At 35.2% G+C, this 25,345-nt stretch overlaps 1 protein-coding gene across 2 annotated transcripts; it reads left to right on the top strand.

The window, feature by feature from the left end:
* Nucleotides 1–466: 466 nt before the first annotated feature.
* On the top strand, nucleotides 467–18,675 carry LOC132635304 (uncharacterized protein At4g17910). Of its 2 annotated transcripts, none has more exons than XM_060351631.1 (16): nucleotides 467–531; nucleotides 625–688; nucleotides 2,364–2,406; nucleotides 3,196–3,335; nucleotides 3,596–3,669; nucleotides 3,766–3,841; nucleotides 3,936–4,025; nucleotides 4,737–4,810; nucleotides 6,235–6,322; nucleotides 7,274–7,400; nucleotides 7,486–7,590; nucleotides 8,926–9,055; nucleotides 9,167–9,218; nucleotides 9,341–9,385; nucleotides 18,178–18,276; nucleotides 18,381–18,675. In XM_060351631.1, the coding sequence occupies exons 1-16, from the start codon at nucleotides 479–481 to the stop codon at nucleotides 18,531–18,533; spliced, it is 1,413 nt and encodes a 470-aa protein (XP_060207614.1). In that variant the 5' UTR covers nucleotides 467–478; the 3' UTR covers nucleotides 18,534–18,675. The 2 variants fall into 2 exon arrangements, with proteins under 2 accessions (XP_060207614.1, XP_060207613.1); XM_060351630.1 differs by lacking the exons at nucleotides 467–531; nucleotides 625–688 and adding exons at nucleotides 1,869–2,121; nucleotides 2,215–2,278.
* Nucleotides 18,676–25,345: the final 6,670 nt, after the last annotated feature.

Raw genomic sequence — 25,345 nt, 5'->3', positions numbered from 1 at the left:
GCAATTTGGTCCCATAAACAGAAGGAAGTAAAATTTAAGCAATTTCAATATGTTTTGATCCTTTTCCAATTCAGGAATTATTTCTTCTATCCCATTTTATGTGATTTTATTTGATCGTGAACGAATCAAAGAAAGAAAAAGAACTTCTAAAAGTACATTTAAAACAAGACATAGAAGATTGTGATTATACATAATCTTATTAAAGCTAAAATGGAAATATTAGAATTAAATTAATTTTAAATTTCTAAAAATGTTGCACTATATATAGAAACTCTTTTTTATTTTTATTTTAATTTCAGGCTCAAAAAGGAAATAGCATAGAAAAATACCTTTTTTTTTTTTTTTTTTTTGCGGGGATTGCTTAATTGTAGAACTACTTCCTATATTTCATTTCTTTTCAATTCAAAAGTGTTTCAAGTTAGTCCGTCCAACAGCTCAGTGCTCACACACTTACCGAACTTTGCCATCTCCATTAACGATGATGGATTCTCCGGCGAGTACATTCAATCCAAACAAACATCTCAAGGAACAGTTACGATTTTCTTCTCATTAATTTTCTTTTAACAACAAATCTATAAATTCCACTTTGTTATGATTTGATTTTTTGGCAATTTGCCTTTTCAGATTTGTGAGCAATTTGAAAAGAACTTCAATGATGGAATTGTTCCTTCTCATTACTACTCTCTCTGTACCAAACCCTTACTATAAATGTTTATTTATTTTTGTTGTTAGTATTATGTGCTTTATTTTAATTTTTGTTTTTGTGATTCAGATGGTTCTCTTTCTACGTTCAGTATATTCCAATACCAAAAAAGGTGTGAAATAACACTACATTATGTATCATTTTATTCATTCTTGTTTTACCAACATATGGGATTATCTTTGCTTCTTATTAAGTTTTAGTTAATTGGTTTTCTTTTTAAATTTTTGTTGGTTTTTGTATTTTAGATGATGCTACTAGGGGTGTTCATGGTTCGGTTTGGGTCAGTTATTGATTAAAACCATAACCAAACCAATTTAGTCGGTTTTTAAATGTCTAAACCATAACCAAACCAAATAAAATATAACCACCGATTTGGTTCTGTTTTTTTGATTTATGACTAGTAGCCATGAGACTTATCAGTAAAACATTAAAAAGTTGAAAAAGACATGTCTTTTTTTTTTGTTCAAACGATAACTTTTATTTATAGTTTAAAGTGGAACATACATCATAGAAACATTTTCACTATTAGTGATAGTGTAGTACTCAAATTACCCAAAGTTGCTAAACTATTACACATAGAGCTAAAAACTAACTTAGTAGTAGCTGCACCAGTTTTGTCATCTTAATACACATACCTGGAAATAAAGTAAAGTATAGGAGCTTTTAGTTGTTGTTACAAATATACATATTAATTAAATATAAAGACTACCTAAAATTAAAATGAAAATCTATGAAATAACAAATTTTTGTGTAATAATTCCAAATTTTGAGGCAGTACTTGCATTTTACCTTCAATTCTCCTATTTTATTAACAAAAACTTTGTGTAATGATTTAAAAGTGAAAAGTATAAACAAATTGAGATGGAGAGATTAATTTTTTGTATCTATCTGTACAATATATAATATTTTAGCACACGAGCAATTAACAGTCCTTGGGAAAGGGTGGCTCCACCCCTAATTCTTTTGTTAGACCTTCCAGTCGTTCAAGCTAGAGGACAGCTGACTTTTTTTTTTTTTTTTTTTGCGGGGATTGCTTTAGCTTAATTGTAGAACTACTTGCTATATTTTGTTTTTTTTTTTTTGCGGGCAAAATGTGTGCAATGCACACATCACAGGCGCGTGAGAGGTTTTTTTTTTTTTTTTTTCCCAATTTTCCTTTTTTATTTTTTTTTATTTTTTATTTTGGTCTTCTTCTTCATTGGGTATTATCTCCTTATCACACTCCGTCACCGCCGCCACCTCCATCCACCGCTCCTTCCCCTTCTTTTTCAATTGCCAGTCATTCACCTTCTTCGTGAGAGGCATCTAATCAAGCCTTAAAAAAAATCCAAACAAACATTCAATCCGAACTTTGGCATCTCGTTGATGATGGATTCTCCGGCGAGTACATTCAACCCAAACAAACATCTCAAGGAACAGTTACGATCTTCTTCTCATTATTTTTCTTTTAACGACAAATCTATAAATTTCACTTTGTTATGATTTGATTTTTTGACAATTTGCCTTTTCAGGTTTGTGAGCAATTTGAAAGGAACCTCAATGATGGAATTGTTGCTTCTCATTACTACTCTCTCTGTACCAAACCCTTCCTATAAATGTTTATTTATTTTTGTTGTTAGTATTATGTGTTTTATTTTAATTTTTGTGTGTTGTGATTCAGATGATTCTCTTTCTACGTTCAGTATATTCCAGTACCAAAAAAGGTGTGAAATAACACTAAATTGTGTATCATTTTATTCATTCTTGTTTTACCAACATATGGGATTGGGATTATCTTTGCTTCTTATTAAGTTTTAGTTAATTTGTTTTCTTTTTAAATTTTTGCTGGTTTTTCTATTTTAGATGATGCTAGTATGCTACTCCCTCAGTTTCAATTTGAAGTGTCTTACTTTCCTTTTTAATCTGTCCCAAAAAGAGCGTCTTTTTTTATATTTAGTGAGTTGACAATTCAAACCCCATACATGGCAATTTTAAAACCGCAAAATTCAAAGGACATGACACACATCTTTAATTTAGAACCACAAGATTGAAAAGTCTCCCTATATTTCTTAAATTCCGTGTTTTGTCAAACTAAGACACTTAAATTAGGACGGAGGGAGTACTATATAGCTTACATTTGAGCACTAAATAGTGTGTCGTCAGGGCATCCTACAAAAATGGAATGATACAGAAGCAAAAAAAAATCCTACTTAGCGATAAGTAATGTCCCGTGTTTTCTCCCTTTTTAAGCTGATCATTGTTGCCGAAACTCATAAGTGCTGGATTAGTTGTATTTTTTGACTAAAGAAATCCTAACACTGTGTTTGTGACGTTAGTTGCTCTTTTTTTCCATTTCCTTTTCTTTTTTCACCATTTATTTATGTGGCAAAGTACTGTATCACGTCGCCCCTTCGTGAGACATCTGATCCTCTATTCAGAGTTTGCATTGGTTAGGCAGTTTTAGTTATATCAAGCTGACATAATGGTCCCGTTGTCTTTGTTTCTCAATACAGGTCCTAATTCCGCAGAGGCCTTGTCGAAGAAAGATGATAACATTAATGCAGTCATTTCTAAGAAGAACATGGGATCATATCTCGCTGCAGTGACTCTTGATGTCCTATACATTGTTTTTCCAGTCATTTTATGTTTAACTGTAAGTTTTCTCTGTCTGTCCTATAATACTAACAATACTTGTGGTTCATGTTAGCAAGTCTAATAAATGGACGAAAAGATCTCTATTTATACTGACATCTTCATGAACAGGAAAGAGAAAGAAGATTTAGTTTTGACTGGTTATTATTTTTAGTCATTTGTTAACGTAGTAGTGTTTCCTGCGTGCTAGATGATCTCAAGTTTTGACACTTGATTTAATACCTGATATTCATAATCAAATGAGTAATCATTCAATCTCAGATTCTGGCGGATTGGACTTATACTAATGCAGTTGTGATGACCTCCTTGGTGGCATTCTTTATTCTAGCTAGAAGGTAATCGATCATAGAATTCTATAGCCATTCCGTGAAGCTGTTTACATGAATTTCATGTCGCTTCTTGTATGTAAAGGTACTTCATGTTCAATGCAGATCTGGATTTTCTGTTTCTCAGGAAGAGGGGGTCCGATCACTTAGGACAAATATATCTGCCTACAGGGTTGCTATGGTATGCAGAGTAACCTCATTTATGTAATGCTTTCATCTACTTTAGTCACCTTTTATTTCGTTACTATTTATGACTTTAGGGATGATTACTGCAGAATTTTCTGACATGCGTATGTATTCTGGCGGTTGACTTCAAGATATTTCCTAGAAGATATGCTAAAACAGAGACCTATGGTACTGGCTTGGTAAACTACTATCTGTATTCTATTGTAATATGTGTGCTAAAACCTTGATGCGTGAACTTTAGTGCCGCTTGAGCGATTAGGAACAACCCAATCTGCAGTTGCTCAGTTATAAGGCGAAAGGGAAATTCTAATGCGCCTTTAACAACACTGGTGGCTAAGGATTTAGAATGCATCAGTTGAAAATTCTCTTGACGTGAATTTTTCTTTGAGAAATGGAGATTAAGGATTAAGCTGAGAGGAAACAATTGTAAGATTAAGGGTTATTTCTGGAAAGGAAAAGAATGGAATAGAAGAGATGATTTGATGGTATTGTTTTCTAGAGTAGATGAGGGTTGTTCTGTGTTATTGATTAGTATTACTATGTAAACTCTCTTGTTATTTCAAACACATCAAGATTCCTTGTATAGTTCTTGAAATTGCATTCTTTCTCTCATTTTAGGCATTGACATGTTAAATATATCCGAGTGGCTTTTCGCTATAATATGCTTATTGCAAGTTGTCATTATGAAAGTTCTCTCTATTTTTCTTTAATTTTTTATGTTGTCCTACATTAGTCATTTTCATTGTATTGAGATCAACTTCATTGATTCATTCTTTTTGTTTAGGTTCTTCATCCTGGTTCTGTCAACTTACTACTTCTCATGAAACTTTTACAAAATGTAAACTGGAGTTAGAATTAGGTACCTTATGTTTACCTTGTTGTTATATCAGATGGACATTGGAGTAGGTTCATTTATTGTGGCAAATGCGTTGGTTTCACGACAGGCTCGTGGAATTGCAAAAACGTAAGTGATGATTCTCGATTTGAATTTTATCACGATCATTGATGAGATGTTACCTCTCGTGGATGGTGCTATATAGTTTGACATGTTTCTCTTAAAAATATTTTGTCTACCACATATATGTACTTCCGTAGCAACCAAGCTAGCTAATTCTGCCTGTGAGTAAACCATGTGAAGATGGCAGGGTGAAAAGCATAATAAGCACATCGTAGAGCGAATTTGTTACTTGAACTGACTTGTCCTTTGCTGTGTTTCAATGTTTTTCCCTAGTTTGTTGTACTCTTATTTTATGCTGACCAATAAGAGTTGAAAGTAACACACTCATTCGTAAAAGCAGGTAGAATTTCTAGTTATGTTCGCACTGAATTAAGCTTCAATGACAAGGTCATGGTGCCCTTATGAAATAACGTGGATGCCTAAAGGAGTGATGTTTGATGTCCACAAATCATTGACTGCTTACAGTTCATCAGATTCAGAAGGAGCTTTATTGGGAAAATAAAAGGCATATTTTCGTACTTTTATTTGATCAGAAGGCATTGAAAAGAATGGTATTGCTGGGTGGAACACTTTTTAGTTTCATTGTAGATTGGCGCTGCATTTTTTTCAGAATTGGACAGTGACATAGATATGTGCTTAAGCATCATAGGATATGTTTTTTTACCATACAGGTGTAAGATTGCATATGGCTACTATGCCCAATCTTCTATGAAGGGCTTTTATTTCTAAGGGATGTTGCAAGTATAAAATTCAACAACATTTAACTCCTCAATACTACTCATTCCTTTTAATTTGTTGCATCTTCTGTTATCACTGCCTTGGAGTTTCTCACTAGGTTTCATTTAGCAATGCCAAGGAAAGGGCACATGGAAGTTCTACAAATATCCAAAATATTTTTCCTTTTTGTCCATCTCTGGGTAACATATGCTACAGATTCCCCTGTATACATACTGTCATGCTTCTTCTTAGGTGATCTTTCTCGTTCCATGGATTTCTAATTAAATATCCTATTTGATTCTTTGGGATGCTTCACGTATCTCTCAACCAGTCACCTTTGTAAACTTAAAACCTCCTTGGCGAGCACTAGTAAGGTTTTTTTTTTTTTTCAAAAAATATAAAAATTGATCAAGAAAGAATATTATTTCATGGAAACCATATAGCTGTATATAACTGATTCCCCTATACTAGGGCTTTCAATCAAAACATACAGTCAATAATGTTTCTTCATTATGAAAGTCAGAATTCGGTTCCATTACTTTTATAATTGATTCTCTTCTTGATTCATTTGATAACGGAAGATATTCCTCTGCACTAGGTCAACAAAAGTATAGTCAGATCACGTTGCTTTGTAGTTATCTAATTGATTCTCTTTTTTTATTCATTTAATAAAGAAAATCTCGCAGTTTCTTATTTGGCACTTATATTTCCAGGAATTTGAGAAATGCAATATCTTCAACTTGTCCACTCATAGTCCTGGGGTTTGCTCGAGTCTTTTTCACATCAAGTGTTGATTATCAGGTAAACAGAATCCTAATTCTTCTACATTACCAATGTTTATCCTTGTTTTTCTGTGTACGTGTGGTGGTGGGTGGGGGTGGGGGGACGGTGTATTTCAGCCAGTGGATTACGGAGAAGCTTTTGAGAATGTCTTGTGATAGCCGTCTTTGAGAATGTCTTGTGATAGCCATCTTTGAGAATGTCTCGTGATAGCCTTCTTAATCAAGAATTTTTGTCTTATTGTTCTGTATGTATTTCTGATTATGTCCAACACAATCCACAAGATGAGTGTCACAGAAATGCGGATGCTAAGCTGGATGTGAGGTCAAACAAGATTAGGCAAGATTAAAAATGACCACATTCGCCAGAAGGTGCAAGTAGCACATTTAGGATAAAATAAGAGATGGTCGCTTGAGATGGTTTGATATGCCCTGCATCGACCTCCAAATACACCTGTCCATAGTTGTGATGCCATGGTAGTGAATGTGTTAACATGGGACGAGGTAGACCTAAAGTTACATGGAAGGAAGTTGTTTCGAGAGACCTATAGTCTCTTGACATTCAAGTGAACTTAGCGAAGGATAAGGGACAATGAAAGAAAAAGCTCTATATAGGCGATTTGTGATGTTTTTCAGTTCCTATTCTCAAAATGTTCTTATTTTCCTGTGTTTGACTGCAGCTATCATCGTTAACTTTACTCAGCATATTGTTTTGTCAAAATGGTAATTTTAGAAGGGTCCATAAGCTTTGTAGTCTTCTAGCTTTAAACTTCCTTTCTGAAGTACTGCTTACCTATATGTATTTCTGTTTGTATGTACAATTAAATGCATCATATATCTATACTAATGCTTGCAGATGTTTCTCATGAGGTTTTCCTGCAAAGCTACTATGATCCTTTCTTCATATGCATTGGTAGGCATTTCTTCAAACTATCTCATTCTTATAGCTGATAGAAGTCATTCCCTTCCTCAGGTTCACGTAGGTGAATATGGTGTGCACTGGAATTTCTTTTTTACTCTTGCTGCTGTGGCAATTTTGACGTCGATGATTAATCTTCCACCGAGTTATTGTGGAATTCTGGGGTGGTTTATTCTACTAGGTATTGTTGTAATCTTGGCCCATCTCAGAATTTTTGGTACCTTCTCATGTGCTTGGTAAGCCTATAATGCTGTTTGTCCTTTCAGTATATGAGGTCTTCCTATTGCTTGGGCTAAATGAATATCTTCTTTCAAATGAAAGAGGACATGACATCATCAGTCAAAACAAAGAAGGAATTTATAGCATTTTTGGTAAGTATAATTGTGAATTGAAGTTAGAGCAGTCTGTCTGTCTCTCTCTCTCTTTATACCATGCGTTTGCTTATTTCCTTGTTCAGTTTTATGTTTTTTTGTGTCTTTTTGGGAATTCTTTGAAGAAGAGACTGGCTGGTTGCCTGTTTAATTTTAACTTGGAATTGAAACATTCCTCTTTTTTCTGGTCTTGACACTAGCTCAACATACCAATATATGGAACTTTTTTAAAGCTCTGGGTCGCAGTGCTTGTAAATCAAAATAAACTTTAAGATATAACTATCATAATTAGTTCTTAATTTAGTAGTACTCAGAATAAGGGCAGTTCATGAATTGTAACTTTATTTTAGCAAGATCTGGGGGTTTTATTTAGTTTTTTTGTGGGGTATTTATTTTGTCTGTCCAGCGTACACGTGTAAACTGCTCCCTAGCAGGGGATACAGAGGTTTGCTAATTTTTTTAAGTGGAAGAATTATGTGAATAATGCGTGGACTTAGGTGAATGTTGATCCATGTAACATAACTTCATTGTTGTAAGAACTAGGGATTCATTTTCTTTTTTGGGGTTCATTCTTTGTTGAATCTAGCACATGTATCAACTGTTGCCTATGATGGAACACAAAGGGGTTAGGTAAGTTTGTAGATATTGGGACAAATAAACATCCAGATTAACACGCACACCCGAGACCCACTGAAGAAAAATAGTTCTTTTCCAGATGGAAAAGATAAGTTTTTTTTTTGATTAGCGCCGGGTGTCCGAGTCTCTTTGAGCCCCGACTAATCCCAGGGGTGCACAGGCCCTCGGCAAGGAGTTTCCCGCAAGTGCACCACGGGTAATTCAGGGTTTCCCCAGTCCGATGGCCCTCAGAAATTGTTTGCACCCAGCGGGTTTCGAACTTGAGACCTTGAAAGGGAGCACCCCAAGGCTCAAGTCAATTGCCACCAGGCCAACCCCTGAGGGTTTGGAAAAGATAAGTTTTTGTTGTGCAAGTTTTGATTTTTTTTTTCCAGAATGAGGCAAATATTGCTTATTTGGGATACCCTTTTTCTAGAGGAATTGAAAACTCTTACGATGACTTTTCTTTCCAAGGCAGAACAAAGTATGTTAAATGAAGAAGTAATTAGCTATTTCTACTTTCTTGCTCATATTTTTTCTCAGAAGGTATTTGTGAGTCATCTTTAACCAAATGTGATTTTAATTTCATTGTATGAGCATTATTGACTTTCGCTGGGTTGAAGCTGCTCATAATATTTTCAGTTTTTCTTGTCACTATCTCCTTAATATTTTATTTTATGGTTGGTACTTTTGGTTTAGCAAATTGTTTCTTTTTATCAGGTTATTGGGGTTTGTACCTTGTTTGTGTCCAACTAGGCAACTATCTTTTCTTTGGAAGTCCTGGAGATGCTGTGTTGAGAACAAATGATTGGGCAAGGATTAGAGTCTGGATTATCTGTCTTCTGTTCTGGTCTGTTTTTTGGCTTTGGAGTTTTTTTTTTGGTCCACTTTCTGCATGTTTGCTGCCTTGCTATTTAATTGCCGATATTTCTTAGCTTGTTGCTGCCTCTTCATGTTGCAGGTTGTTGACTGTTTTCCTAGACAGGCATGTTGAGAGGGTTTCTCGCAGAATGGTAGAGTTTATTACTCTGGGAGTTTTCCTCTTATTTTCAGTAGCAAATATCTTAGTTTTCAGTAGCAAATATCTTAGTTTTCAGGAAGTTTAAGTCAAATGACTAATAATCTCTTTTAACAGTGCAACCTGGCTTATGTTACTGTAACACTGGCTATGAACCTTCAGGTAAGATTCATATAAATTGGCTCTGTTTCCAAATGGCTCTGGACTTTCTCTTCTGCTGTGTGTTTCAAGAATGTTCTGAGCCGTTTGTTGATCTCTTCATTCAAATCTGTTTCTTTGATACTGCTAAAGACCATAATCCACTCTTTTATTGTATCTACCTAGATGCTGATTAAAGTTCTTTTTTCATAGTTAGAATGTGGAATTGTCTCTTCCCTGTAGCTCCTTTTGTTTGCTTTACTGTGGCAGCTACTCATTCCATCTCTGCAATGATTACTCTATCAAACAGTTCTACATTGTAAATGGAGTTTATGCTTGCAGACACACATGTTAGTCTTATTGGACGGATGTACTTTTGTCTCTTTAAGTTCATAGTTTCTGACGTCATCTCTCATAAGCTATTTCAAGACTGAATGCAAAAACGGAATAACTTAGACCAACTGTATTAAGAACGATTTTCGAAAAGTTTTGAGATAGTGAGACTAAAGATAGATGAGTGGTTATTTCAGTCAATTGCTCAATACAAAATTACAAGAATGACTTAAGTAGATATTCATACACGCGGGACAGATAGAAACCTTAGCTGAATTCATAGATAACCTATGTTGAAGTAAAGGATATGATGAGGATAGACTAGTTTTGAAGTGTGTTGTTGAGGTTAAAGTGATGACTAACCAAGCTATCGATGTTAAGGAGTGAAAGATACCTAATGAGTGGAAGATTGGTTCCAATATATAAGAACAAAGGAAATAAATTAAACTCATATAATATAACATTGCGAAAATAGTGATGGAGCATAGACATAGGGACATTAAGTGTGACTGAGTGGGTGCATCCCTTGTAGTTAGCGGAGTATTTTTGTTAAGATTTGTAGAAATTTTTTGAGAGAGAAAGGTATCTACATGATATTCAGTTAACTAGAGAAAGCATATGGTAGTGCCAGTAAAGTCCTTTGTTGGTAGTTTGAAAATAAAGAATCCATATCAAATATAAATGCGATAAAGGATATGTACAAAGGAGCAGTTACAAGTGTGAGAACAGTAGAACTCCTTGTTCTCAATGTCATTAATTTCTCAGAACTGAAAGCTACTTTTGTTTCTCTATCTCCTATTATTTCTTATATCTCCACTGACAGATTGAACTTATCAAGTTCTGAATTAAGTGACAAATGATTAATCAATCAACTACCTTTCACTTCCAAACTAGTTGGGGTCAAATATATAATCTACACCCTTTCCTCTCTATTTGTATCAATTTCATTTCAATACTGGCAATTCTCTAAAACTAGAGGTTCTCTAAGTCCTACACTTATTCCCACAGAGACATACAAGTTTCTCCTGAACTAAAAATATTCCTGACAAACACCATTTTTAATGTAACAGTAAAAGCAACAACTAATCCTTAATTTGAACTAGCTGGCATTGTCTATATGGATTCATTACTACCATTATCTTCTGTTTTTTTGCTAAATATGCATCTCCAATAAATCATAGGTTGTTTTAGATGACCTCCTTCTGTGTTATTCTATGTCTACCTTATCCTCTTTTTATTTTTATTTTTTATATTAAATCAATTCCACAGACTACCTTTGTCTATGGCCACTGGGGGGTTTGGCGTTGACCCCTACCTTGTTAATAACACATTCACAGATATACATGGGAGGAGGGCTACGCCATGACTCCCTCTTTTACATATGAGGAATAACCTCTCTTACTACTTGCCCCGATGAGCTAGGAGAACGCTACTAATTAGATTACCTCCAATTAGTTATGTTGTCATTACAACAGCACACCTCATGGGACATCATAACTATAATACAAAAACAACCTACTCATTTTACATAGGACTTGCAACACATTCCTAATGAAGGTGCTGCCAATAGTCCAGCAAAAAATGACTAACATTCGGTCCAAAAAATCACGTTCCTTTCCTTGCAGTTGCTTGAGATCTTCCTTCTTCTTCTTCTTCTTCTTCTTCTGCTTGCTGCTTCTCTTCTTACTCTTCCAATTGTAATTCAGATTCTGAAGTTTGCATTGGAATTTCCTGCATTGAATTTGTCACGCCCCGGACCATGGCCAGGGCAAAACACGGCGCTCGGTGCCTTACTACATATGACCGAGCTAACCACATGGCTTCCTGAATCATTATGAGACGTATCATAAGCAGAATAAGACATAAATGCATAGTGAATGAGCCTTTGTAAAACATAGTAAGTCATAATATTAAATAGAAATACTTGTTTAAATCATGAATGCGGATAATATCATAAATGAACTAGGGTGGCTAACCAACTCTGAAAGTCTGACATAGCATAACTGACTTGTCTAGTCTATGAAACCTCTATCATGAGTCTATGAGTCTGACTGAAAAACATACTTGCTGGGATAAGGCCCCCAGCATACCTGAAATGCAGAGCTAATCATAAAATAAAAAGTTGACTAAACCCCGAATGAGATAGGACTCACCAATAGGCTGATAAGTCTGAAGTCCCATTGAGCAGGTGCGTCGTCCTGTAAATCTGAATCTGCATCGTGAAATGCAGGCCCCAGACAAATAAAAGGGGATGTAAAGCAATTGAATGAAATAGCATGAGACATGGAAATAGCATAATAGGGATTGAACTGAAACATGATCATGAACATGAATATCTGACATGGACATAATTACATATACGGAAAAGGTCCAAAAATACCCCTGAACTATTGAAAAAGGCTCATAAATACCCTCCTTCCACCTTTTGGTCTAAAAATACCCTTAAGGTTTGTTTTTGGCTCAAATATACCCCTCAAACTAACAAAGTTAAAGTTAACTCTTTTAAAAAGCCAAATGACATTTTGTGATTGGACACATTATTTAATTTAAAAATTAAAAAATATGAACAAAACTGATTTTTTTTTTTGCATTTTGTGAATTAATCAACGAAATATGTTTTTTTTTTTGCATTTCGTGAATAAAAAAACGAAATAGGAAATTATAATTTTTTTTTGCATTTCGTGTATTGAAAAATGAAATAGGATAAAAAAATTAATTTTGTTCATATAAAAACAAAATTGGAAAATATATTGTCCAATTTTCCAATTTCGTTTTTATATGAACGAAAATAATTTTTTTTTATCCTATTTCGTTTTTTAATACACGAAATGCAAAAAAAAATTATAATTTCCTATTTCGTTTTTTTATTCACGAAATGCAAAAAAAAACATATTTCGTTGATTAATTCACGAAATGCAAAAAAAAAAAAAACAGTTTCGTTCATATTTTTAAATTTTTTAGTTTTTAATTTTTAAGTTTCCACACAATTTTTTTAAAAAAAAATATGTAAATTACGGAATTTTATTATTGGCAATTTTTTTTTAAATCTGGAATTTTAAATTACTGGAAATTTATTATTGGCAATTTTTTTTTTTTAAATTTGGATTTTTTTTTTAAATTACGGAATTTTATTATTGACCAATTACAAATTGCCATTTGGCTTTTTAAAAGAGTTAATTTTAACTTGTTAGTTTGAGGGGTATATTTGAGCCAAAAACAAACCTTAAGGGTATTTTTAGACCTAAAAGGTGGATGGAAGGGTATTTTTAGACCAAAAGGTGGAAGGAGGGTATTTATGAGCCTTTTTCAATAGTTCAGGGGTATTTTTGGACCTTTTCCGTTACATATATATAACATGGGTAAAACATTTCAAGTTGGGAGAGCAATAAATATATAACCGACAACATGGTCTGGTATTTGCGTCCTACCAGCAGAACACTCACACCTTGCCAGGGTAATGAGATTTAAACATGGCATGAAAGGATCCAGTCATTAAGAGAGATCATCCTAAGCATGGGTGGAGCGATCCTCATCCTACGGTGGCTGCGTAGTTTTAGGCTGCTTGAAGCTTTCTCGGTAATTAATGCAACTCCCAAAAATATGAAGATGGAAAATAAATGGCACTTGCCGCCCATGGCTTTTCATGAATTATAACTTGCATGTACATGGATATCGTTCGTGTTATTCCTGCATGAACTTATAAAACATATATAGCTTTTCTTGAAAATATCATAATAGCTTGTGAGTCCTTAGTTTCATGAGATACTTGTCATAATCTTGCAAACATGTTCTTGATTCATGAGTAATAATAATAGTTCATAATTATATATATAATTAACTTGAAAACATGCTTGTAACTTGCTTGATAAAATCATAAGGCTTCATATAAACCAGTGTTATCAAAAGCGAAAAGCGCAAAAAAGCTCTAAGATCAGCTGGGGCTTTAAGCGCAAAGCGCAAATAAAGCGTGGGCTTTAATGAAAAAAAGCGCAATGGTGCAAAAATACATATATATATATATGTTTAGTCCAAGATTAATAATAATAAGCATGAATAACAAATATATGGACAAAAAAATTGTAAAAATATTACGATAAAGTGAAATATCAATCATCTAGTGTCACCTTCTCAAGAGAGGCTCATTGGCAAGGAAAGTATGTCTTAGAGCCTTGATGAAGACACTAAAGTGAGGCGAAGCGCTCAACATGTTTTGAGCCTTGCTTCAGGGCTTAAGCGCGCTTAAAGCGCACCTTTGATAACACTGATATAAACATAATGAGAACACATGAGGAAGAATTCATGATTCATGGATTAAGCTAGGGTTCCTAATAACAGTAATGGAAGACTAGGAATACAATAACGAATATAGATACAAAATTCATGTTCATAAATACATAAATATGGGCTACCAATATTTTGGGTTTAATGCTCAAGGATTTGAACTTCATGGATATCAAGAAACTGAGCGTGGGGAAGAACGTAGAGATTCCCACACGTGGATAGAAGTTCTACATACCTTAATCGCTCCAAAAACCTGAGAAAAATCGGAATCTTTGAATAAGAAATTCTAAATCTTGATTCTTGAAACTTGGAACGGGTTTTCTTGAAAACCTTAGGTTAGGAACAATGATTTCTTGTTTAGATTACAAGGATATACATTAGAATTGACTTGGAATGATTAGAATTGGCTTACCTTGTTGTTCTTGGTGATGAGAGAGGATATGAGGTCGTTCTAGGCTTGAAGGAATAAAAAATAATGATTTTGGACTGCTTTGGACGAATATATACTGTTCTGGGTCGTAAATTATATGGCCACTAAATACGGTCCGTATTTCATAATATGGGTCGTATTTCGGGTCGTATTTTTGGAGTGCTCTGCGACTCTTCAGTAAAAATGGCCATAACTTTTTGTACAGATGTCCGGTTGACCTCCATAATATACCGTTGGAAAGATATTTCAAAGTTCTACAACTTTCAAGGAAGTTTTCCCAAATTCACAAATAATAAAGGGGTTATGGTCAGCTGGAAGTAAGACCTTCTACAAACTCACTTGAAAACATGCCCCGTAGAGTGGCTTGCAACTTTGTTGTGTCCAAAGACTCTTTTTATGACTTGATTAGTTTTCAAAACACTTCCTGTATCTCCCATATTGGTTCCATTATACCCCCAATCTTACGCGTTAAATGTTAGCTCAAAGATCCGAGATGTTACAGAATTATACAAGTTAGCTATCAAACTTTACTGTGCATTACTACCAAATTTAGCTAAAGAGTCTGAAACAATGCTGCACTTTGATGTTTCTTTTGTCAATGATCCTTTTCATTGCTCTGCACTTTGATGTTTCTTTTGTCAATGATCCTTTTCATTGCTTCAATTTCCTTCAAGAATTCCCAAGGGATGCCATATGTACCATCAAGCCACTTAACCACCAGAATTGAGTCGACTTCCATAATACCATTATTGATATCATTATGATCGAACCAGTTGATACCAAAGCTTGCAGCCTGAATTTCAGCACTGTTATTAGAGCAAAAATTTACTGCTTTGGCAAATGCCATAATGATGTCTCTAGAATTTCTGGCAATTTCTCCAATTCCTGCTTTGTTGCTGTGTACCGTGCTGCTTCCATCAGTGTCATCTTGATGACATTATCTGGAGGTTTGCTCCAAACAACAGGTAGGCTAGTTAACACAGCTTTATGAACTTCCATGCTACTGCATATCCTGCTCCAATTGTCTCTTAAGTCAATATTGTATCCTTTTTTAATCATGATACACTTCACATGCTGACCCACTTCATAGCAAATCTTGGCCTCAGAATACTTCTTGTTTCCATATTTTATGGAGCTCCAAGCTTTCCACAACTCCCAATAGATAAGGACAGGAATGCACTGGTATGCTACTCTTAACATAGAGTTCTTTGTGTAAAAGTTCCACCATGTTAAAAACCTTGCTTGAATAGTTTGATTCTGCATATTGATGCCCAAGACTGACCAAAGAATCCCCAGACCTTCATAGCTAAATCCCCTTCAATGAAGACATGGAGCATAGTCACCTCCTTAGGATGATTACAGCAAATGCACATAGGATCAGAATTATTAGAGAAATTCTTAATTCTATCATACATAGGCAGCTTATTCTTGATAATTCTCCAGCTGATAAATGCCATTTTAAAAGAATTTCCTTTATTCCATATGCACTTCCATAGAGGAGATTTAGGCAATCTTTTCCTCAGGGCATGGAAGGCACTGGCACAGGTGAACTTTCCTGAAGGATTATCTATCCAGATGGCCTGGCCCATTTTGTTTCTCTGTCCAATATCCACCTTCTGAATGACATAGCATATATCTGGTGGAACCAGCTTTGAAATATACTCCATGTCCCAATTGTCTCCTTCTAGGCAGTCTGTTACCATAAGAGTACCAGGGTTACTGTTAAAATGGTGATAGATAGCTAGAGGACCAAGACCTGTCCAATTGTCCCACCAAAATGAGATTTTTGCTTCATTAATCATCCATAAGATGTGAGGTTCAGTGTCAGCTTTAATTCTCAAAAGTTCTTTACAAATGAAAGATTGATAACCTTGAACATTTCTTGCAACTACATGACCTGTTTGACAGTATTTTGCCATCATTAACTGAGACCATAGGTTATTTTCTGCTCTCAGCCTCCACCATCTTTTAGAGGCAAAAACTTTACAGATGTCCTCTATGCTTTTGAAACCTGTACCTCCCTCAGATTGAGGGTAATACATATTTGTCCCAGAACTCCAATGATACCTCTTTTTGTTGTCAGTCTGTCCCCAGAAAAAGTCTGCAAAATACTTTTCAAGCTGTTTTATTATCCCCTTGGGGTGGGGATGAAGGATTTGGGACTGGAGTACATGTTTAATAATGATTGCTCTTCCTCCAGATGACAGAATGTTGCCTTGCCATCCTTGAGCCTTGTTCATGACACTTTTAGCAATGCCAGCAAAATAAGATAATTTCTTCCTTCCAGGAAAGATAGGACATCCCAAATACTTCATGGGAAAAAACTGATGTTTGTACCCAGTAATCCTGCTAATCATACTTCTTCTATTCTCAGGTGAATGAGTTCCAGTCAAGAAAACACTTTTGTCTATATTGATCTCTTGTCCAGATTCCTTCTCATACTGCTTCAAAATTCTAGTGATCATTTTGATGGTTCTCTTGTTTCCAGATGAGAAAATGACTATGTTATCTGCATAACATAGATGATTGATCAAAGGCCCCTTTTGTTGCACAGTGTAACCAATATACTTTTCTTTGTTGTGTAGTTGATTCAGTGCCTTGGACAAAGTCTCAACTGCCAAAACAAAAAGTCAAGGTGACAAAGGGTCACCTTGCTTGAGACCTCTGGTAGAATGAAAGAAACCATGTCTCACACCATTGATCATGACTGAGTACCAAACCTCAGAAATGAGTCTATGAATGACATCAATAAAAATTTCAGAGAAACCATTTTTCTGATAGCAGCTTTGAGAAAGAGCCAAGAAACTTTGTCATAGGCTTTAGCCATGTCCAGTTTCATAACTATATTCCCATATTTGTTATCCTCTTCTAGCATCTTCAATCATCATAATGTCAAACCATCTCCAATAATATTTTTTCTCATTTTATCCTTTATGTGCTACTTGCATCCTCCATCTGATGTAATTGTTTCGAACTTTGCCCAATTTTGTAATCTTGTTCAACTGCATATCCATGTTAACTTGTGCATTTCTATGACATTCGTCTTCCGGATATATTGCATTATCGAGACGCTACATTTACTCCAGTATAACATTGTATCTCCCACCACTGTTCCGAAATTTTTTCTTTCGTTTTGTTAGGCACTGGATTCAATGAAAATCTCTTTGTATCTCTTCCCATTATTATTTACTAAATAGCATGGGTCAAGTTGTGACTTGTAAGGAAATGTTTTAACTTTAAACTTCTTTTTAACAAGTTAATTAGTTAGGGATCATTCACGCTTCTTAGTGAAAGAGTGTCTTGTGAGTAATACCACAGAGAATGGATGTCATTGAGCTAAGAACTAAAGGTTGGCTGATAACTTCTTGTCTTTTGAAAAAGCTAATCCTATTTTGCTTTTTGGGTTGTTTGACCAAATTTCTGGGTGAAGTACGATGCTTGCTCTTAATTTTTCTTCTGAAGATTCAACTTAATATACATCTACACAAGCTGCGTACTGCTTTTTCAAAATGTTGCTAACACATTCCAAAAGGTTTGATCAAAGATAGATTCATTTCACTCTCGTAAGGGAACATCAACGGACTGCTAGATAGAGGAAGACTTTACTAATTAGCAATTTTTCGTATTTTCTTGGGAAGAACTTTGGGATTACTTGCGAATTTCTCTTGAATGCAATGCTGCATAATTTCATACCCAAATCTGCTGGCGTGATCCATATAATGTTGCATTTCTTTTTTTGATTTAGGCATGACTCAACGTTTCCCCTTTTCAGGTTTTTGCAGTTTTAACTCTAGCTGATTATGTACCTGGATATAAAGTTGCTTCACTGATAGAAGTTTTTGACCGAAATCTACTGGGCTCTTTTCTTCTGGTGAGGAAAATTTATTGCTGACTGACATTACATTCTATAATACTTTATGTTCAACCTTAGATCTCTGGATGTTTAGTCATAACAATCGTTGTGCAATCATGCAGGCTAACGTGCTAACTGGAATGGTTAACCTGTCCATGGATACCCTCTCTGTCTCACCATTCACTGCACTTGCTATCTTGGTTGGATATGCATACATTTTATCTATTGCCGCAGCAGTTGCACATTTTTATGGTATTCGATTGAAGTTTTGGTAGTGGAGCTTGTTCTAGTGTTTCATTCGTTCATTCTTTAACCCATGCTCCATTTTATGACTATTCTTAATGTTATTCCTGTAAGAGATCCTGTGTGTCTACAATAGATTCTGAAATCGAGGTATTGGATTCAGTTTTAGTTCAATATGGCTGAACAATATTTTTCCCTTGCCCGCTGCCCCTTTCCCTTCAAAGAAGAGGGGGGGGGGGGGGGGGGGGGGGGAAGAACCTGTTGATTTAAACTGCGCTACGAAACACTTTATTTCTGATAGTAATTAGAAATGTGCAGTGAGGATTGTGAGAGAAGTGAGCAAAGCATACTCACATGAGCATGTTATCGCGGCCTAAATCATATGCCCTTGCTGTGTTGCAACAGCCCAAAGGAGTATGTGTGACAGGAAGCAGCAGAGAGAGAGTGAGACCTCAATCCCTTTTTTGCATTCTTTGTGCATGCACCGGGTTGGATTGCCCATGGCCGTACATAAATACCAAATACTGGGGCAAAAAAAGAAAGCTAAACTCAAAGCCCATTTGGGAAATGGTATTAACGGGTCCCCCCAGGAACATAAGGGTCCCAGAAAAAGAAAGTGATAATACTATTTGTTTTTTAAAATAATAATAGAACGAGAGTTTCAGTTTTGAATGCAGATGATTGCTGAAATGTACTTTTTAGAAGAGAGAGGTTTGGTTGGTCACATGGATTATGGATACCCTATACAGAGAGGGTCTGACAGGTTGGACCATGGTCCAACATGCATTCATCCGTCCTCTTCTCCAGATAAGGTGACATTTCCTGTGTTTCTCCTTTCTTTGTCTTTCACGTGGTCCTTATCTACAGTTTACCTTCCTATTCTTCTTCCCCCCAAGCCCCCTCTCTCTCTCTCTGTCTTTCTTTTTTGGTGAGTTATTGTTTGGCCTTTACCTTTTATTACTTTGGTGATTATGAACAATATAAGGTTGGATATTTTTATCATATAAGGTTTTTATCTGGATCGACAAGATCAAGGTACAGTCATGAGACGATGTACAACATATTTTTGCATTATAAAACATCATTCTATTTTTTTTTATTTTTTTTTAGTGATGCTGGTGTTCGGATCAATATGCGTGCATGTTGACTGATGCACCGAGTACTTTTTTTTTGGTCACTAATGCACTGAGTACTTTGTATAGTCCACAAGCGTAGCAGGTGCTTGATAAACAACTGGAGCTATTTCATATTTTGGATTGAAGATTATCTTTTCACGTATAAAATATATTTAAACTAGATCTCTAGTTGAATTAATTGGAGTAGTTAATTGTCCTTTACCCAAAAAAAAAAAAAAATGGAGTAGTTAATTGTCTCACAAAACTCCTAGTTCCTTAGGTTATCAAACATTTGCTAGAGGTAGTTAAGAGTAACTTTCTTTTTATCACAAAATTGTCAATCCAATACCGAATTTCATGGTTGATGATGTGGGTGGCCTGACTGTAGGCTTCAAAGGACTAATAAGCAGTGCTCATTTGAGGAAGTTTTTTTTTTTTTTTTTCCCCTTTTCGGAGGGAAAATTTGGGGAGCAAGGTACTAACAAGTAGTAGCATTTCTCAAAGGGATTGTTTAGCGGGTAAAATGTCACACCTAGATATTACTCCCTCCGCCTAATTTATGCTAATTGTTTGACCAGATATGATGTTTAGGAAGTAAGGATTTTTTTTTTTTTTTTGAAACTTATGATCTAAAACAATATATAGGCATGTGTGGTTATCTATAAAGCATCTCTTCAAGGGTAAAAAGAAAATTTTTAAGTTGAATTGTTTCTATATATAAAAGTGTATCGCTCTCTCTCTCTCTCTCTTGTTTGTTTGTTTACTAAAAAGAAAAATATATCACATTATTTATGACAGAGAGAGTATAAGTTTTGCAACAAAAAGAAAGTGGAAACTCGTTGGATACCCAAGGGGCAGTGAGAGGTAGAGTAGGACAAGGGGAAATGACAAACTTGATGTCAAAAGTATGATTCAAGTATCATGGAGGACCCGAGTGAGCACTTACGTTTTATGCAAAGTTCCAAATATTTTGGTGGATATCATTTCAAAATCCATTGTCAAAAAATGAACTCCATATTTAATGAGTTGATTAACGTGTTAGGTAGATAGAATAAGAGTCAAAGGATAGAAGCATTGAACAACAAATGCATGCATCATGCATTCTATTTACGTTGTAAGGCTTTTCGTATGGCAGCTTTTCCCTCAACATTTTGCCAGATTTCGTCTTTTTTTTCCTGTATAATCTACATATTATAATATAAAGTTCACGACCTATTGTAAAATTGGTATGATACATCAGAATGGTAATGGAACAAAAGCGTCTATTAAATTTTGACTCATCGTTGAGTAACTCCGTTTTAGACTAATTGATTGTATTGACTTTATTCTTATCAAAGACGAATCTTTTCCACTTTCGTGTTCCCATTATTCATTGGTTCAATTTAACCCATATGGAAAAATATGCTCAACTAGTACTACACTATAAGTGTAGAACTTGTTAGCGCTACAAGGAAATAGAGATGCAAAGGCAAAAGACAAGTTAAATAGTGAATTGAAATCGTATTCTTTTCGAAAAAAAGATACCCATTACGTGGGTAGATTAGTAGAGGAAGATCTAGAATATAAAGCTTATGGATCCTCCAACAATCTCAGGCTAATATACAATATTAACTAAATTAAGCCAAATATTTATTACTCCCTCCCGATCAAAAAGAGTGTTCACTTGGTCTTTTTTGTAAAACTTATACAAATAGCTACCTTTGTTCACCGGGTCTTTTTGTAAACCTTACACAAATAGCTACTTTTTAATAGGTTCTAACAATTTATAGCTACAAGTTGCAAAATTACAATTCGTAAATGCTTTTGTTGTATTTCTGGTCATTTTCACGTTTTCAAAATACAGCGAAATACAATGAAATACAAAAATCGCTGTTGAGTCTGGTCATGTTCGCGTTTTCGAAATACAGCGAAATACAAAATTGTTGTCGAGTCTTGTCACGTTTGCGTTTTCAAAATACAATGAAATACAAAATCGCTGTTGAGTAACAAACGGCTGTATACACTGAAAATTGGTGTGAAAACGGCTGTATACACTGAAAATACACTTGATGGGCATGAAGCTAAAACGACAAAAACTTGGGGATTATGGGGTAGCACATTTAAATAAAAAAGGTGGGGTAGCTATGAAATGTAATTTTGAATAATATAGCCACTAAACTTAAATATTAAAAAAAAGGTAGTTACTATCCATAATTAAGTCTTAGGAGTAATTATGGCAAATAAAAATTCTGGTCTTTTTTTCTTGGGTAAAAAAAGTGCACTAATCAAATCAAGAAATAATTAACCTTATTTTTTCAGATTTGCCCCAATTAAGTGTTATGTGATCAAATCTCAATGTCTATTTAATTAGGGACAGTTTAGTCAAATTACCTATTTTTGTTTAGAAGTTAGTATTTTCTTAAGGAGTGTGCAAATGGCTAAGTGGACACAGTTTTTGATCCGAAGGGAGTAATATTTAGTATATAGTAGATATTATATAGGGTACAACAACAACATACCAATTGTAACGCCACAAAGTGGGGCTTGGAGAGGGTAGAGTGTACGCAGACCTTACCCCCACCACGTAGGTAGAGAGGTTATTTTCGACAGACTCTCGGCTCAAAGAAAAGTAAATCATAGCAGTCCGGAAAAAGAATTAACAGAAGTAACGAATGGTAAAATGCTAAATAAAGCATGACAAAACTATTTGGAAAAGGAAACAATAACGTAATTATCACAAAATCATATGACAATCAAAGTACAAGACACAATAGATAATTATATGAATCAAAAATAAGAAATTACATGAGTAATACGAAGCGTGACACGCCCTGATTTTTACTTGTCGAGAACTCCTATTGACACCGTGAGAATGCAAGTTCGATATGAAAAATCGTGCTTGCACTTCGCCTTTTTTGTGGAGATTTAGGGGGATTCTCTGTTTTTCACGAAAAAGTGTTTGAGGGATTTTTAAATATTTAAATTAAGACGATATATGTGTCAATATCCAATAGAGCCTTCATGTCTGTGCCTGAGATTGGAACTGTTGTTCTCTTCTTCAGATATAATGTACGCCGTTATATTAAACAATATTATGGTTCCCAGAGAGCTGATTCATACAATCTCTATCCTGTTGTGTTGACTATTTCCTCTGAATCAGGCATTCATGGATTGATATGGGACATGCAAATGTTATAATGTTTCGTTGTTTGCTGGTATTCATACGACCCCCTTATAGTTTATGAAATTGCGTTATGCACCTAAATTTCGTAAAATCCTTGCACGCACCTACTTTTCTAGTTGCAAATTGTTCTTCATCTCACGCACCATATAAATTGATCCCTGCAAAGACCAAAAATATGCGTAAAAATGCCGTCAATGATTAAAAATATCATTGAACTATTCCAAACGGGATAACCTTGTCTTGCATTTTTCTTTTGGCCCAAAATGCCCCTCAATGTTAGTGGACAATGCATTTTGGAGCTACTTGATTAACGACGGCGACATTGTTGAACCAAAATCGAAACATATGATAAATTTATCCAATTTTGAATATTTCACCGGCAAAATTGGCCCTTTTCCCAGCTGATAATGAAAGGAAAGAAAAATGGCATCCCTGTTTTTTTTTAGCAAGGGTATAGGTACCCACAGTAAAAACCCTCCAGTTGAGAGCTCATCACCTTCTTACAAGTTCTTGTTGTGAACCTAACGAGAAGTATGTTCGTCTTCTGCTAATAATTTTTTTAAGCTTAATCCTACTATTTCTATGAAGTTCTTTTCAGACCCTAAACTGACACTGGAGACTCCTTTATTTACCCCCACCCCCAAAGTGATCTTACTGACCCTAACTTTTCACCTAGGTTAAATTGGAAGATGTGAATGACATTTCCCACTGAAAGCATGAGAAAAGATGTTTGGGGAGAATCAATTTTTTTTTTTTTTACGTACACTTCCTCTCATTGTATTGGCAGGTATAATAATAATGTATTTTAAAGACATGAAAGCCACAAGAAAAAGCTCAGAAAGGGAGATGTACGTGTATCATCTAGGGAATTGGGTTAGTGGGTGAGAAAAGCAGAGAGAGGCAGTCATTTCTTGCAAATTCACAAGTCTCGAAAGGAAATGAAACGGGAAAAATAAGATTAAACAAATAAAATAAAGATGTGAAGGGTAGCTTTTGCACAGCTTCTTGTGTTGTTTTCATGCATATCTCAATCTAGATCTTGGGTCCCCCCAGTACCCCGCTTGGATCCCTTTCCTTTGCAGACACTCTGGCAGTATGTTTTGACATCTTCCATGAAAAAATTGGGAACCAAAACATTACCACCATCATAATTCATATGACTAGTGTTATGTGTCTGTATGTATATTTTGTACGTGAGAGAGAGAGAGAGAAGCAATAATTAACAAGAAAAGGTAGGGAAAACGAAAGATCTGGTCTGCTTGGGTAGCAAGAGATGCTATTAGTAAATGGAATTCCGTCTGATTTTAGTAGAGGCATAAGAGGCGGAGTTAGGATTTTATTAAGATGAATTAAAATATAAATAAGTACATATGAGAAAATGATTATGGGAATTTAAAATATAATTTATATATGTAAAAAAAAATTACCTATCATTACACAATGTAGTTTTCCGGCAAAAATATGTCAACTGGCTTCCCTTGCACAGAGGTGGCTCGCCGTGTTAGGTTTTTAGGTTTTCCCTTCCTATGTGGAATTGGATTAATAAAACCCAATCCAATTAGGTTTTTGGGTTTTCCCTTCCTATGTGGAATTGGATTAATAAAACCCAATCCAATTTCGACCAGGCCAATTTTGCCCAAAATTTCCTCTATATATAGGATCAATTTAAGTCTTATTTTGAGAACACAAGAGTGAATTCATAGCAGTCATATAGAGAGAAAAACGTGAGAAACAAAGCAGATTTTCGTCCAGAAATTTTCTGCTACAGCATTCGGCTTTAAATTGCGTTTCTCGATTCGCTAACCGTTGGATCGTGCTGAAATTTAAACCGGGGGTTCTCAACATCTGGTTCTTCGATTTCAACGGTGTAGATCGGATTTTGAGATCTGTGGCTCTAGTTTTCGAGTACGAACAGTAGCTCGTTTTTGGGGGTGATTTCTCTCTTTCTTCGCTAGATTTGGTGCTATCTTTTATGTATTGTTGCTCTGTGCTTGGCTTTGTTGTTGTAGCCATTTGGAGAACATTTTTGTAACTCTTGTTGTTTATAGTGGAGCTTTTGTGGGCCGGAGGTCCCGTGGATGTTTCCTCTTCACGTTGAAGGGGTTTTACCACGTAAATTTGGTGTCTCTTCTATTCGATTTATTTTTGCTTGCTTTGCTATTTTATTGTTGGTATAGCTGCTGCCCATATTTCCATTTGTGCTAGTGTTTATTGTCTTCTCTTGGTTCAAATAGTGTGGGAAGTTTCGACTTGGGTATTTCTTCCGCTGTTACCTCGTTGTGCAATTTGGTTATTGGTTGTTTCTTCCCGACAAAGTGGTATCAGAGCTTGTGGTTCTATTTGGTTGTGTTGATCGTCTATTTAAATGATGGAGGCAAATATGAACAAGATGGTTTGTTTAAATGACAGTAATTACCAAATTTGGAAAAGCAAGATGAAAAATCTTCTATTTGTCAAGAAATTGCATTTACCTGTGTTTGCTTCTAAGAAACCCGAATCTATTAAAGATGAGGATTGGGAATTTGAGCACTTACAGGTTTGTGGCTATATTAGGCAATGGATTGAA

The sequence above is a fragment of the Lycium barbarum genome, chromosome 4 (genome assembly GCF_019175385.1).
Source record: "Lycium barbarum isolate Lr01 chromosome 4, ASM1917538v2, whole genome shotgun sequence".
Taxonomy (NCBI): domain Eukaryota; kingdom Viridiplantae; phylum Streptophyta; class Magnoliopsida; order Solanales; family Solanaceae; genus Lycium; species Lycium barbarum.
Note: the sequence above shows the minus strand (reverse complement) of the source record. Positions and strands in the feature narration are given on the sequence as shown.